Below are 16,009 nucleotides of genomic sequence, written 5' to 3'. Positions count from 1 at the left end.
ATTCTTTCGGTTTGTGATTTTGTAGTGACAGAAGCATCTTTATTTTCCTTTTTTGTTTCTTTTTCTTCTTCTTTTGGGTCTAGCTAAATCATATATTATTGGCATCATCATATCATCATCATAACAACTCACAGATTTTGTAGAAAAAGTACCACAGCAATAAAGACCTAAAGAATAAAAAATAAAAATAATTTAGATATATGATGATGTCGCTAAAATAAATTATCATAATAAAGAAATTTAGAATAAAAAATTTAGACAATACTCATAACAAATCAAGAATCACATCAAAATTGTGACGTGATCAAATTACATCTTACTATTAATAAACAATATTTGGGGGAGTTGAAATCCATAAATTTGGATTAAAATGCTATTGCCATTTCCAATTAACCATACGCAACCATGATGATCATTTACACCAATCCTTTTGACTTGTTGACAATGAGTAATATTTTTAACCTCTGTATATCATTGTCTCTCAAATTTATAGTTCGTGCAGAATTGCTTTGATTAAAAAAGCAGCATTATGTAGTAAATGTATTTAATTGGTCTGTTTGTGATATCTTTTTCTTATTGTGAAGATAAAAGAAAAGAAAGACTTTGAAAAAGGGAAAACAAGAAGCATACAAATAATTTAAGGGGAAACTTCATTTAACTCCCTAAACTTTCCATGCATTTGCAATTATTTTTCTAAAGTTTAAAAACTCTCAATTTAGTGTATCCAACTATAAAAAGTTTGTATTGTCACCCATACCTTTAGGGTTTAGGGTTAAATTAGATGGAATATATGTGAAATGTCCCGTATAATCCTATATTTAACATTTTTAAATAATTAAATTTTCTATAAAAAAAAAAAAATAGATCCCACGGTTTGGCCATAGGTCAGCCCAGCATCAATTTATTTTTTTTATTTTACTTTTAAAATGTGTATTTTGGCATATTCCCTTAGGATTTAACAAAAAAATCCCAACGGAAATGTGACATTGCAAACTTTTTATAGTCAAGTGAAAAAAAAAAAAAAAAAAACATAATTCTTTATTAGACGATACAAGGACCCAAGCAAATCAAACCTTAACTATGGTGATACACTATAAATTAAGATTTCTCATTTATTTGTTAAATGAAGCTAAACCATTGTACATGATTAAGCATTTTGTCTCTCTATGGCTATTCTAACGTCCTATCTTTTCTACAGTCACGAATCAAAAGTTGTTGAAGAAATTAGTAGAAAGATATTTAGAGGATTGGTTAACTTCTCAAATGCTTCCAAGGGTCTTGTTGGAATAGAATCCCGTGCGGAGGAAATTATGAGCAAACTTTGTATTGGGTTGGATGATGTTTGCTTTTTGGGAATTCATGGGATGGGTGGAATTGGGAAGACAACCCTATCAAAATTCATTTATGAAAGAGTTTCTCATCAATTTGAAGCTAGTTGCTTTATTGCTAGTATTAGAGAAGGAACTAGAACTGATTATGATCTAGTTTATCTACAAACACAACTTATTTCTAAGATCCTCATGGATAGAGAAATTAAAATATGGAATAGCTTTGAGGCAATCGGAGTGATAGCAAGCAGACTACGTAATAAAAAGGTTTTTATTGTTCTTGACGATGTGGATGAAGAAAAACAACTAAGAGCATTTGCAGGGAGCCATGATTGGTTTGGTCAAGGGAGTAGAATCATTATAACAAGCAGAGATCGTCATTTGCTGAACAGATTTGTGGATAATATCTATGACGTTAAAGAGTTGAATGATGCTGAAGCTTTACAACTATTTAGTTTGAAAGCCTTCAAGAAACCCTGTCCTGAAGAAAATTATGTTCAATTGTCTAGGAATATTGTGAATTACGCTCAACGCCTTCCTTTAGCTCTTGAAGTTTTTGGTTCCCTCTTATTTGGTAGAACAATGGATGAATGGAAGAGTGCTAGGGATCTACTAAAAGAAAATCCCAATGCAGAAATTTTGGATAAACTTAAAATAAGTTATGATGGATTGGAGGATTTGCAGCAAAAATTGTTTTTAGATATTGCATGTTTCTTCAATGGAGCATACATAGAAGACATCAGATACAAACTAGAATGTTTTGGTTACTATCCGGACTTCAATATGAGAGTTCTTGTGGATAAATCTCTTATAACTATGTCAGAGGGAATATTTGTGGACAAAAATCTTGTAACTATGAAAGGGAGAATGTTGCAAATGCACGATTTGTTACGAAAAATGGGTAAAAAAATAGTTCGTTGTGAGTCTGCTAAGGAGGAGCCTGGCGAATACAGTAGACTGTGGTGTAACAAGGATGTCATTCATGTATTGAAAAATGATAGTGTAAGTGGCTAGTCTAGACATAAACATAGAGAAGTACATTTTTGATACTGATTATTGTAAGTATTTGTCAAATATTTCCACCATACTTCCTAATTTAATTTTTGTTGGTTATTAGGGAACTGATGTGGTTAGAGGCATTGTCCTAAAATTACCTTTACAGATAGAAGAGCGACTAAATGTTGAAGCCTTCTCAAAGATGAAACGATTGCAAATGCTTCAGATTAGCCACGCTAATATTGTATCACGTTTTTCTAAAGCTCGTGATGATTTACTCACTAATTTGGAATGGCATGGAGATCCTTCGAATTTCATGCTAAGCAATGAGTTATGCGTTATGGAATGGTGGGTATATCCTTTAGAATCCTTGCCGGCCAGTTTCCAATCAAACAAGCTTGTTGAGCTCATAATGCCTTACAGCTTCATCAAACAATTGTGGGATGGAAGGAAGGTAAGATTTTGGCTTATGCAGATCGATTTAATTTATTCTTATTCTTCTTAGTCCTTTTACTCTTCTTCATTTTATCTAACTATTCATTGGTCGTCTATAACAGAGTTTTGACAAATTGAAACACATTGACCTAAGTCATTCTCTAAACTTGATCAAGACACCAGATTTGAGCGGCGTCCCAAATCTTGAGAAACTAAAGCTTTCATATTGTACAAATCTGTCCAAGGTCCACCGATCCATTGGATTTCTAAGACAGCTCAAAGAGTTGGATCTAAAGGATTGCAAACATCTCAAGAGACTTCCAGACGAGATGACTAGCTTGGAATCTCTTGAAATTCTCGATATATATAATTGCTCAAGACTAGAGAAAATCCCAAAGAACCTGTTGAGTGGTATGAAATGTTTAGAGCGTCTTCGGGTAGGTGGAAGTGCTACAAGGAAATTTCCGATAGGTAGTGGACCAGATCCCATGATAAGTCTTTTGCTCCCAAATTCATTCTCGTGTTTAAGCTCTTTAAGAGAACTAGATTTGAGTTATTGCAACCTATTGGACGGAGCGATCCCCAATGATCTTAGTTGCTTATCCTTGCTTTCTAAATTAAATTTGAGTGGGAACAAATTTACAAGAATACCAGATAGGCTGGCTCAACTTTTAAATCTTCTTCAGCTTAGCTTGAATGATTGTAGTTGGCTTCAAGTATTGCCGAACCTTCCATTGTGGTTAAAATACTTGAGCGTAAAAAATTGTCCATTGCTGGAGTTGTTTTATAATGAGCAAATGGAGATGTGGAGGAGTTCAAATGAAAAATTAAGGAGCATTGATTTCTTTGTTGTACAAGCTTATTTTGATTATGATGGAAATCCTTTCCAGATCCTCCATCTGCATCCACGAAGTTGTTTACGGAGTGAAGAAAGAGTGAGTCTCTTATATAGTGATCTCTTTTTTAACACATGCATGCACTAAATTAAGTTATAATATTGTTTTGTAATAGCTTTAACATCTTTTTCTCTTCGGTTTTTATTTTACAGTTCCAATTTTTTGAAAATATAGCATGCGGCCCTGCGTTGGTGGGATCAGGAATCCCAGAGTGGTTCAACGATAAAAGCACTAATTCCTTTGGAACAATTCAATTGCATTCAGATTTGGGCTCAGATATGAAGAGGGAGGGGTATGCTCTTTTTATTGTTTATGAATTTCATGAGCCTCACACTACTCATCCCGGAAAGAGAAGAAAACTCAAGGTCGATGAGCGGAAGGGGAATTCGAATTCTACAACATTTGATGGCACTCATCCTAATTTTCCTAACTTTGTTTGTCAATTTCAATATCAAGTCAATGGAGTTGATGTTACAAAACTGTTAGTCCTTTGTGCCCCTGGAGTCCCTTCCGTTGGGCCAAACGGATTTTGGGTGTATATACCAGCTAATTGGTTCCGCTTTAGACGAGGGCGGAGATCCGTTGAGGCTTCAATTACAACAAGCAGACTGAATGTTGAGGTAAAGGAGTGTGGGGCGCGTGTTGTACGTGATGAGAATGATGCTTCCGAGTTGTACCAAGTTCTCAACACCATTTCTCCACGTGCTTTGGGTTTCAAAAGTTATGAGAAACTTTTTTCTCATTTGTACAATAAAGATTTCCCACATCTCATGGTCGTGGGCCCAATTAAATCTAATGTTGTAGCATCTGGATCAATTGAGTCGGTTAATTGTTAGAGGATTAAAATTCGCCTCATAAGAAACAGGTCAATGGGCATTAAGATAAAACAAAAAACGTTGACGTTTCCATCCCTGAGGATTAGACGCGAATTGACAAAGAAAAGGAGAAGAATAGCGCACGAATGACGAGCGAACACAGAGCCACCTCACTCCGCAGCTCTACAACCTCGACACTGTACAAGAGTTTTAGTGGTGCGTTTCTAATTTTACCCATTCTCTCTCTCGTCTATTTGATTTTAGGCTTATTTTTTATATTTGGTAATTTTGTTCTTGTTTTGGTGTTGATGGTGATATCACTGATATGGGTTTGTGTTGCTATTTTTCCTCTTTCTTCATTCCTTTCTTTCTATTTGGTTGCTCACAAAGTTTCTAGGAATTCAAAGTATTTTAAGTTTTCTTAGATTTAAGACAATGATAATATTCTGATTTTTCAAAGTCATATTTCTCTCTGTTAATTCTTGCTTTGTTTATTTTATTTATTATTGTCAAATTTCTCGAACCAGCTCAATAAACTTCCCTGGTTCCATGTTATGTACTTTCTTAGTTTTCTTTTACATAGAGTGAAATTCAGCATTAGTACGTGGTGTTTGATAAAATGTCTCTTTGGTGGTTTTTTGGTGTTCTTATTGTGAATAAAGCAGATATGAGGGGGGTTTGGCGGTGTTCTAGCACTCTTTGGTGAGCCTTTAGATGCCATTCCTTTGTTGCTTTAGCCGCTTCCTCAAAGCTTGTTGCCAAAAACCCGTCATTTTGTGAGTCTTAGATGCCATTCCTCAGTTGCTTGGGCCGCTTTCTGAAAGCTTGTTGCAAAAATCCCCCGTCAATTGCCATGGTTCTATAAGATTTTTTTGTTGCTTAGTGTGACCGGTAGTGCATTGACAAAAAGATTGTTAAAACTCATTTGGTGTGTGTGCCTAACTTACGGATCAAAAAAATAAGTAACTCTTGTCATCATAATCCCTTATGCCATATGAGTCAAGATAGTTAAAATTAGTGATTTATACTGAAAGAGTATGACATGGTGGCAGTAGATTTATAAAGGTAATTGAAGGATGTTGGTTTTCTATGGTATGCCATGTTGGCCAGATCATTTATATTGGCTAGCTTCTTGTTTACTGATATGGTAGTGTAATTAGGTTAAATTTTTGGAAAACCAGAAAATAGGATATGTGAATAACTTAATGTGGGTACATGGTGAAGTAGGTTGTACTCATACTTTATGTATTTTTACTTTTTGTTAACATATGGATTTAATTTTGTCTTTTCTTTTGTTGGCTAGGCTTGGGACTAAGTGATATTTTGAAACCAGATTTGATAATGCCATTCATCCGCACTGTGCCATTAGCACACCATTTAGCATTATACTTACCTGAGGTATACAATAGTCTGGAGTTCTTATTTCCATTAGTACTTTACCTTCATACTCCAATTTATGAGTTCTATTGCTTATAACATGCAAGGTCAATTTACTTCGGAGGATATATTGGAATTGCTGCAGAGTTCAACTTTTTGCCAACGAGTAGATTTTCCACTTATTAAATAATTTGAAGCCCCACTTCTTGGGACTCTATCATGCATGTCGTACTGGTAACTTTTGTATTCTTAATATATAAGTCAAATTCTTCATCTTCATTATGTTTGCTTGTTTATGCTATTTTCCATATCAAATCATAGGGAGCTCAGCAAAGTTTTGAATTATTTCCAGGGTAGAAGAAAGCTTGTAGGTTTGAGTTATTTATTTGTGTTTTGCAAGGTGATGTTGAGAACAGTCCTTGACACTATAGGATACTTGCATGTTTGTCAAAACAAGCTTTTGTTGGATCCAAACGTGTGAGGGGCTGATGCTGATTTTATTTTTTGTCTGCACAATTCATTACTTGAAAAAAAAAAAAAAACAATAATAATAAGAGAGAAGAAAAAAGGTCTTATATTACCTTATTTAGGAGTGTATTGTGTAATTTTTGTTTGGTTTATCCACTCATTAACTCATGGTTATTTTGTCTTTCCTCTTTTCTTACAGTCAAATTTACTGGTTTGTCTTTTCTTGAGGCACTTGAGGATTCTGTTTTTGTTTCTGGATCATCAAAGTCTGAGTCAAAGGAAGATGACAAGGATTTAAGATCTCAATCTTGTAATCGGAATGACTCTATGGTGGACTCCCAATAGCAGATACACTTTCACGTATCTTTGTTCATTTCTTTTTTCCTTGATTCTGAAGAGTTGTTGACTATCCTTTCAATACTCTCAAGCCTTTAGAAGGCCATTGAACAAATGGGAGAACACAGAGTTGTTCCTTGCTTGCTTAGCATCATTAGAAAGAGCATTTGTAGACGTAACAAGGAGAATTGCATTGCAACCCTCCAAACCATCTGTTTTAATGTGGCCTCTCGGGCCCTTAATTTGTGTAGTCATTCTCAATTACCTTTTAGTATCTTCTCATTTTGTCTAGATTCAGTTTCACCTTCATAAGTTAATTGCTATGACTCTGGAAATAAGTAAAAGGAAGCTTTATTCATAAAATTGTCTCTTGTTTTGTTTTATTTTGCTTTTACTTGCGATTTGGTGTTGTAAGGAGGAAGTCTGCATTTTTGCGGTTTTAGCGAAGAAAATTTGGATGAGACGTAACGTAGTAGTGCATGGAGGGGTATTTTCTCATCCAAATAGTTTGATACAGGAGGCAGAAGCATTACTCTTACAATTTCAAGGGAATCCGTGTGTGCAGGGAAGTAATGTGAATGGTGGGGTGGAGGCTCCTGTGTCATGGAAACCACCGGTTTTTGGAAGATTTAAAGTTAATTGGGATGTGGCTCTTGATACTAAAAACAATTGTATGGGTTTGGGTGTTATTGTGAGGGATCATAAAGGATTAATACATGCTGCACTGAGCAAAACTTTAAACTGTTTACATCCCTCAGCAATAGCGGAAGCAGTTGGAGCATTACGAGCTGCTGAATTTTGTTGTGATTTGGGCTTGCATGACGTGGTGCTAGAAGGTGATTCTTTGATTGTGGTCCAAGATATTCTTGCCTCAGCTTGGAATTGGTGCGCTCATGGACAAATTGTTGCAGATATTACGGTGGTTCTAAACTCTAGAAGGAGTTGGATGGTCATGCATACTAAAAGGAATGTGAATCAAGCGGCACATGGACTAGCCAAGCAAGCAGTTAGGAATCAAATGGATCGTATTTGGATAGAGGAAATTCTCCGCTGTATTTCAAATATTGTTGTTTTAGAGCATTTTGCTCTTTCTATTTAGAGTGTTTAGCTCTAGATGTTTATTGGTATTATAATGAGATGAGATTTATTTAAAAAAAAAAAAAAAAGCTCCAATACATACAAGCTTGGATATTATTGGCAGCAACAAAAATGTTGGTTCCTTTAGCCCCATCTCTTTGACAAAGTTTTCCTTCGAAAGAATTTCCTTCAACTTAGTCTATAAAAGTGATATGTGTCATTTTTTTTTTAATAACATGTGAGATGCATATGAATTTTTAATAAAATTTATTCTAACTTTGTCTTTGCTATTAAAAAAACATGTGCATCTCACATGTTCAATAAACACATGTCACTTTTATAGACTAGGTTGAAGGAAATTCCTCCAACCCAGTTTAGAGGAAAACTTTGTCCCCATCCCTCTTTCTCACGTATGTGAATATCATCCCTCTTTCTCACATGTGGAGAAGGATAATCATAATGGAATGAAGATGATCAAGATCAAGCCCACTGAAGTAGAATTGGATGAAGATTTTGCAAAAGTTAATGGATTGGATCTAGCTAATTCAGGATCTAGGAAATCTGGTCTGAACAATAAAGCAAGCTATGATGCTAGTGATGCTCTGTTGATTGGAAAGTCTTGCAAGAAGATGTGTAGTATTGGTGATTCTGGAATCGTAAATAATTATATACAATTTTACAATTATATACATCTCTTCCACTGGATCTCGCTTCCAAATTTAATCAACGAAAACACTTGAGCAAGAATACTATATCAATGGTCAGTCATCTGACGAATTACCTATTTTTGTATCTTGAGAATTTACAAATTTTATTTTTTAAATTGTAAGAGATCCTAATCCTAAGCGTAGGAAAAATGACATGAATTTCTTTTTTCTTGTCAAAGGAAAAAAAATAAACTAACAAGCAGCTTAAATTAATCTCCTCATATTCAAGAAATAGCCCATGTGCGTTGGATGATGATGAGCACATTGAACCATGCCCGTTGTTAGGATTTCACCCAGTTTCAACATGCCAGGTTGGTTCATTCATTGGACCATTGCATTTAAATTTCGGCCTGGGTCTGCTTCTTAGTATTTGCTGTAGTCATTACTATACAAAATTGCAATTTGTTGGTAAGGTACATTATTAACAAAATTGAAAAATTGAAGAGACATCGCAAATAATAAGGTGGTAAATTGAACTTTTGCATAAGCTTTTGCTAAACATGAAGCTTCTGTGAGAAAGAAAAAACCCAAGGTCGACATTGAGATGATGCGAAACTGGAGAGCTGCTTTGAGAGAAATGGGCAGTATCTCGGGATGGCATCTACATGATAGATAGGTAACATTCAAGTCTTTTCTTCTTTTAGCGTGAGCATCAATAAGTTAATTTTTTTTTTCGGCAAAATAATCAAACTTTGTTCTAAATTAGCATCTTCATCATGATTTACTACACTAAAATTTGGCGGACTCTCCCATGGATTAACATGCCGAAATTTTATTTAATTTCCTACTCCAATAGAATGACAACAACTTTAAGTTTGTTTGGACTTCGGAAAATTAAAATTTTAATTTTTGCCAACTCCGAAGAAACTTCTAGTCTTTGTTTTTTTGCCTCACCAACAATTATCTGTGTATATTAATTGTAGTGACAGAAGCATCATTCTCTTCTTCTTCTTCTTCTTCTTTTTTTTTTTTTTTTTTTTTTTTTTGTGTTTTTCACTTCTTCTTTTTTCCCCGGGGGTCTAGTTAAATCATATATTGGGATCATCATCATCATAAAAACTCAGATTTTGTAGAAAAAGTACCACAAGCAACAATGATATGAAGAAGTTAAAAAAATAAAAATGATTTAGATTCTTGATTTTTTATTACAATTTCAAATTTGATTACAATACACCCTTAAATAGATAATATTTTAATATCAATTAAATATGAAATATACGGAAAATATTATATTCTAACAATGTGATGAAGCTAAAATTAACATAATAAAGAAATTTATCACAAAAAATAAATAAAAATCACATAAAAAACCGTACGTAACATGGTCAAATTACGTACATGTTATGAATAAACAATATTATTTGGGGGAGTTGAAATCCATAAATATTGGATTAAAATGCTATTGGCATTTCTAATTAACCATCCACAACCATGACCATTACACCAAGTCTTTGTTCTTTTAAGCTCACAAATTTAAATTTTGTGCAGAATTATTGCTTCAATTAACAGAAGTAGCATTATGTAGTAAATATATTTAATTGGTCTATTTGTGATATCTTTATCTTATAATTGTGAAGATTAAAGAAAAAAAAAATGACTATGAAAAAGGGAATACAAGAAGCATACAAATAATTAAAGGACCTACTAAAATTAAGAATTAAGAATGCAGCCTAACATTTTAACTTATTCAGCATTTTTTTTCTCTATGGCTATAGTTGATCTATCTTTCTTACAGGCAGGAATCAATCTTTGTCAAAGAAATTAGTAGAAAGGATACTCTGTGGATTGACTTGTAACTTCTCAATTGTTTCCAATGGTTATGTTGGAATAGAATCCCGTGTGGAGGAAATTATGACCTTACTTAGCATAGGATTGGATGACGTTCCATTTTTAGGGATTTGTGGGATGGGAGGAATTGGGAAGACAACTCTGTCAAAACCCATTTATGAAAGAGTTTCTCATCAATTTGAAGCTAGTTGCTTTAATGCAGTTGGTATCAGAGAAGAAACTAGATCTCATAGTCTACTAAATCTACAAAAACAACTTATTTCTAAGATCCTAATGGAAAGAGAAATAAATATATGCAATGAGTATGGGGCAAGGAGAGTGATACTGAATAGACTACGTAATACACTAGATCTGAGTTATTGCAATCTATTGGATGGAGGGATCCCCAATGATCTTGGTTGCTTATTCTTCCTTCGTTCTTTAAACCTAAGCGGGAACAAATTTACGGGAATACCAGATAGTGTGGCTCAACACTCTGATCTTTGTCAACTTGAGTTGGAAGATTGTAGTTGGCTTCAAGCATTGCCGAAGCTTCCATCGGGTTTACATTCCACGCGTGTAAGAAATTGTCCATCGTTGGAGTTGTTTTATGTCAGATTTTGTGACTTGTTTTCACAAGTCTTACTGTGGGCCCCACAGCAGTATGGCATCCCATACTCTTTGTCTTGTTTTTTTCTCTCCCACACGTCTCTCTTTCTCTCCATCTATTGAGCTTCTTCTAGAAGCTTTGAGAAAAGGCTGGCTTTGTTTTATTTGAAGCCATTCGGTCATCGAGAAGGAGGAGAGGGCAGCAGCTACTTTAGCAAGAAAAAGAGAGAAAGAAGAAAAGAAAAAACTGCCGAGAGAGAGAGAAAGGCTTGTGCTGTTGGGAGAAGAAGATGCACCATTTTTCTTCATTTTGATCTCACTTTTGGAGTGCTGAAATGCTTAGAGAATTTTAGAGAATATTTTTCTCTTTTGTATCTAATTCTCTTTTGAGTGAGATTGTGGTGTATTGGGGCTTTTGGGTTTGAGTAGTTTTGTTTGTACTACTCTTTGTACTCCACTTTTTGTTAGTGAATTTCTCCTGGATCGTCTCCGCCAGTGGATGTAGGCTTGTTAAGCCGAACCACTTAAATCTTGGTGTCTTGTGTGGTTGTGTTATTTTTCTATTCTGCACTTTTCTACTTCTTTGGTGATCTTGGAATTTGCATTTGTCACAACAAACTGGTATCAGAGCTTGGGTATTTATTTTGCGGGATGGCTACTGCAAAATTTGAAGTAGAGAAGTTTGATGGTTAGAATAGTTTCAGCCTTTGGCGCATCAAGATGCGAGCTTTGTTACGACAACAAGGCTTGGCGAAGATTTTGGATGGCGAGGTGCCATCAACATCATCAACAGAGGAAACGAAGGAACTTGAAGAAAAAGCCCATAGTGCAATTTTGTTGTCTCTTTCAGATGGAGTTTTAAGAGAAGTTGCCGATGAAGAAACGGCCGCTGGACTTTGGAAGAAGCTGGAGAGCTTGTACATGAAGAAATCCCTCACTAACCGATTGTATTTGAAGCAACGGTTATATACCCTCAAGATGAAAGAAGGTATGCCTCTTTGTAATCATCTTAATGATTTTAATAGAATTATTTTGGATCTGAAAAATATTGATATTAAAATAGATGATGAGGATCAAGCCCTGATTTTGTTATGTTCACTACCGGATGCCTTTGATAATTTTGTTAATTCAATGTTGTATGGTAGAGATACTATCTCCTTAGCTGATGTTAAATCTGCTTTAAATTCTATGGAGTTGAGGACAAGATTGAATAGTAAAGGTAGTGATAATCAGGCAGAGGGTTTATTTGTTAAGGGTCGTTTAGAAAATTCTTCTAATTTTAGAGGTCGATCCAGTGAGAGGGATTCGGGTAAAAGTAAATCAAGAGGCCGATCACAGTCCAAGTCAAAGAAGAAAGTAAAGTGTTACTATTGTAAAAAGTATGGGCATTATAAATCCAAGTGTCCGAAGTTGAAAAATAAAGAGGAAGGTGATAGGCAAAGTTCCTCTTCTGTGGCTGGTGTTGTCGAAGGAAATTCTAAAGGTTCAGACCTTGTCCTTGCAGTTACCATTTCTAATGATCGTTCTAACGACAAGTGGGTCCTTGATACTGCTTGTACATTTCATATGTCCCCTAAAAGGGATTGGTTTACTACCTATGATTCAGTCAATGGTGGTTCAGTCTTGATGGGAAATAATGTCGCCTGCAAGATTGTTGGTATTGGTACAATCAGAATTAGGATGCATGATGGGATTGTGAGGACTTTGACGAATGTTCGACATATACCAGATTTGAAGAAAAATCTTATTTCATTGGTCACTTTGGACTCCCTTGGATACAAGTATTCCGGTGAAGGTGGAGTCATTCGGGTTAACAAAGGCTCATTGGTTATAATGAAAGGTAACAAGGTTGATGGCCTCTACTTTCTTCAAGGTAGTACAGTAACAGGTTTAGTTGCTGTGTCTTCTTCAGATGATCCAGATTCAGACACTACCAGATTATGGCATATGCGGTTGGGTCATATGAGTGAGAGGGGTATGACAATCCTGAGCAAGCGAGGTTTGCTTTGTGACCAGAAAACAGGATCTCTTGACTTTTGTGAGCATTGTGTGTTCGGGAAGCAGTGCAGAGTCAAGTTCAGTACAAGCATCCACAGAACAAATGGTACTTTGGATTATATTCATTCAGATCTATGGGGTCCCTCTCAGGTTCCATCAAAGGGTGGTGCTCGATACTTTGTTACATTTATTGATGATTATTCAAGAAAAGTTTGGGTGTATTTTTTGAAGAAGAAAAGTGATGTGTTTGTCACTTTCAAGCAATGGAAGACATTAATTGAGAATCAGACTGGGAAGAAAATCAAGCGACTCAAAACAGACAATAGCATGGAATTTTGTGGTGGTAAACTTAATAAATTCTGCAAGAATGAAGGCATCGCTAGACATCGCACAGTTAGTCATACTCCACAGCAAAATGGAGTTGCTGAGCGGATGAACAGGACTCTCTTGGAGAGAGCGCGTTGCTTACTTTCAAATGCCGGGTTGTCTAAAGATTTTTGGGCTGAGGCGGTCAATACTGCTTGCTATTTGGTCAACCGTTCTCCATCAACAGCCATTGATTGTAAAACTCCTTATGATGTATGGTCTGGTACTCCTGCTGATTATTCATTTTTAAAAACTTTTGGTTGTCCTGCTTATTGTCATGTGAATGATGGTAAGCTTGAGCCTAGGTCAAAGAAATGTATATTTCTAGGTTATGCGGATGGGGTGAAGGGATATAGATTGTGGCGTTCTGATCCTAAATCACCTAAGTTTATAGTCAGTAGAGATGTTGTATTTGATGAATCTGCCATGCTTCACCCGAGAAAGGAGTCTATTGTTTCTACAGGAAAGGAGCAGAGCTCTAGCAAGGAGGTGGAGCTTCAGGTGGAGGCTTCACAGAGGGTGCGAGATAACACTCAAGATCAGCCTGTTACAGATGTTCTTGATTCCAGTTCCGATGATGATGATCCACAAGAAGAGCAAGAGACCAGTATTGCGGCTGGTAGACAGAGGAGGCAGATTAGACCACCTCAGAGATATGGCTATGCAGATTTGGTAGCATATGCACTTACTGTGGCAGAGGACACTGCAGTCCAGGAGCCTTCCACTTACTCAGAAGCTGTCACAAGTAGTGAGTCTGCTCAATGGGTTGTTTCCATGAATGAAGAGATTGAGTCTCTTCATAAGAACCAAACATGGGAATTGGTGAAATTGCCTAAAGGCGCTAAAACTGTTGGTTGCAAATGGATCTTCAAGAAAAAGGAAGGAATCCCGGGTGTTGAAGATGCAAGGTTCAAGGCACGTTTGGTAGCAAAGGGCTATAGTCAAAGAGAAGGTATGGACTTCAATGAAGTTTTCTCTCCTGTTGTGAGACATAGTTCTATTCGTGTTTTGCTTGCCATGGTTGCTTTAAATGATTTGGAACTTGAGCAACTTGATGTGAAAACTGCATTTCTGCATGGTGAGCTTGAGGAAACCATTTACATGCATCAGCCAGAAGGATTCATTGCTGAAGGTAAAGAAGATCATGTTTGTCAGTTGAGGAGGTCGTTGTATGGTTTAAAACAATCTCCAAGACAGTGGTACAAGCGCTTTGACAGCTTTATGATCGGACATGGTTACACAAGAAGTAGCTATAACAGCTGTGTGTATTACAGGCAATTGTCTGATGGTTCTTTTGTTTATTTGTTACTCTATGTGGATGACATGCTTATTGCTGCTAAAAGCATGTTGGAGATTAAGAGATTGAAATCTATGTTGAGTGATGAATTTGAAATGAAGGATTTGGGTGCTGCGAAGAAAATCCTTGGTATGGAGATTCACAGGGATAGAAAAGCGGGAAAGTTGTACTTGTTACAGAAAAAGTACATTGAGAAAGTACTTGAACGCTTTGGTATGCATAATTCTAAACCAGTGAGTACTCCATTTGCAGCTCATTTCAGACTTTCAGTAGCGTCAGCGCCACAGAGTGAGGAGGAGGAGCAGTTCATGTCACATGTTCCTTACTCCAGTGTAGTTGGAAGCATCATGTATGCTATGGTGTGCACTCGTCCAGATATTTCATAGACAGTCAGTGTTGTTAGTCGCTACATGGCGAATCTGGGCAAGGTTCATTGGCAGGCAGTGAAATGGATACTCCGTTATTTACGGGGCACTACAGATGTTGGTTTAGTCTATGATAGAGGCAGTGGTATCAATTCCAGTGTTACTGGTTATGTTGATTCAGATTATGCTGGTGATTTGGATAAAAGAAGATCTATGACAGGTTTTGTTTTCACTCTCTCGGGGTGTGCCATTAGTTGGAAAGCGACTTTACAGTCGACGGTTGCTTTATCCACTACGGAGGCAGAGTATATGGCAGTAGCAGAGGCAGTGAAAGAAGCTATTTGGCTCAGAGGTTTGGTTAGTGATCTGGGTTTGCAACAGGATGAGACTGTTGTATTTTGTGATAGCCAGAGCGCAATACATTTGACCAAAAATCAAATGTATCATGAGAGGACCAAACACATTGATGTCAGATATCATTTTCTTCGGGATGTCGTGACACAAGGTGATATCATAGTGAAGAAAATTGCTTCGGCGGAAAATCCAGCAGACATGTTGACTAAGCCACTTCCGATCCTCAAGTTCAAGCATTGCTTGGGCTTGATTGGTGTTTGTCGTTTGTAATTACCCTTAGGGGTGTTGGAGGAGACGTCTTGAGGAGATTTGAGTTGAAGACTTGATGAAATTCAAGTCAAGGTGGAGATTTGTCAGATTTTGTGACTTGTTTTCACAAGTCTTACTGTGGGCCCCACAGCAGTATGGCATCCCATACTCTTTGTCTTGTTTTTTTCTCTCCCACACGTCTCTCTTTCTCTCCATCTATTGAGCTTCTTCTAGAAGCTTTGAGAAAAGGCTGGCTTTGTTTTATTTGAAGCCATTCGGTCATCAAAAAGGAGGAGAGGGCAGCAGCTACTTTAGCAAGAAAAAGAGAGAAAGAAGAAAAGAAAAAACTGCCGAGAGAGAGAGAAAGGCTTGTGCTGTTGGGAGAAGAAGATGCACCATTTTTCTTCATTTTGATCTCACTTTTGGAGTGCTGAAATGCTTAGAGAATTTTAGAAAATATTTTTCTCTTTTGTATCTAATTCTCTTTTGAGTGAGATTGGGGTGTATTGGGGCTTTTGGGTTTGAGTGGTTTTGTTTGTACTACTCTTTGTACTCCACTTTTTGTTAGT

At 36.4% G+C, this 16,009-nt stretch overlaps 1 protein-coding gene and 1 long non-coding RNA gene across 4 annotated transcripts; both read left to right on the top strand.

The window, feature by feature from the left end:
- Positions 1–1,166: 1,166 nt before the first annotated feature.
- Positions 1,167–4,267, top strand: LOC132162775 (TMV resistance protein N-like). The gene is made up of 5 exons (XM_088518705.1): positions 1,167–2,330; positions 2,446–2,778; positions 2,882–3,694; positions 3,808–4,089; positions 4,202–4,267. The coding sequence occupies exons 1-5, from the start codon at positions 1,167–1,169 to the stop codon at positions 4,265–4,267; spliced, it is 2,658 nt and encodes an 885-aa protein (XP_088374831.1).
- Positions 4,268–4,423: 156 nt separating this feature from the next.
- LOC132163564 (uncharacterized) lies at positions 4,424–7,799 on the top strand. 3 transcript variants are annotated; one of them, XR_015912994.1, is made up of 4 exons: positions 4,424–4,686; positions 5,774–5,868; positions 5,955–6,081; positions 6,515–7,799. It is a non-coding gene; the product is annotated as an uncharacterized LOC132163564 (long non-coding RNA). The 3 variants fall into 3 exon arrangements; XR_015912995.1 differs by lacking the exon at positions 4,424–4,686 and adding an exon at positions 5,138–5,246; XR_015912993.1 differs by lacking the exon at positions 4,424–4,686 and having other exon boundaries at positions 5,138–5,868.
- The last annotated feature ends 8,210 nt before the right edge of the window (positions 7,800–16,009 follow it).

Source organism: Corylus avellana, chromosome 8 (genome assembly GCF_965113065.1).
Source record: "Corylus avellana chromosome 8, dhCorAvel1.hap1.2, whole genome shotgun sequence".
In the NCBI taxonomy this organism is placed as follows: domain Eukaryota; kingdom Viridiplantae; phylum Streptophyta; class Magnoliopsida; order Fagales; family Betulaceae; genus Corylus; species Corylus avellana.
Note: the sequence above shows the minus strand (reverse complement) of the source record. Positions and strands in the feature narration are given on the sequence as shown.

Bases quoted from the DNA above. Each gene is read 5' to 3' on its own strand.
- LOC132162775 (XM_088518705.1), top strand. From the start codon at position 1,167: ATGGCTATTCTAACGTCCTATCTTTTCTACAGTCACGAATCAAAAGTT. The intron at 3,695-3,807 runs GTGAGTCTCTTA...TTTATTTTACAG, and splicing joins GTTTACGGAGTGAAGAAAGA to TTCCAATTTTTTGAAAATAT. The intron at 4,090-4,201 runs GTTTGTCAATTT...TGTATATACCAG, and splicing joins ATCCTAATTTTCCTAACTTT to CTAATTGGTTCCGCTTTAGA.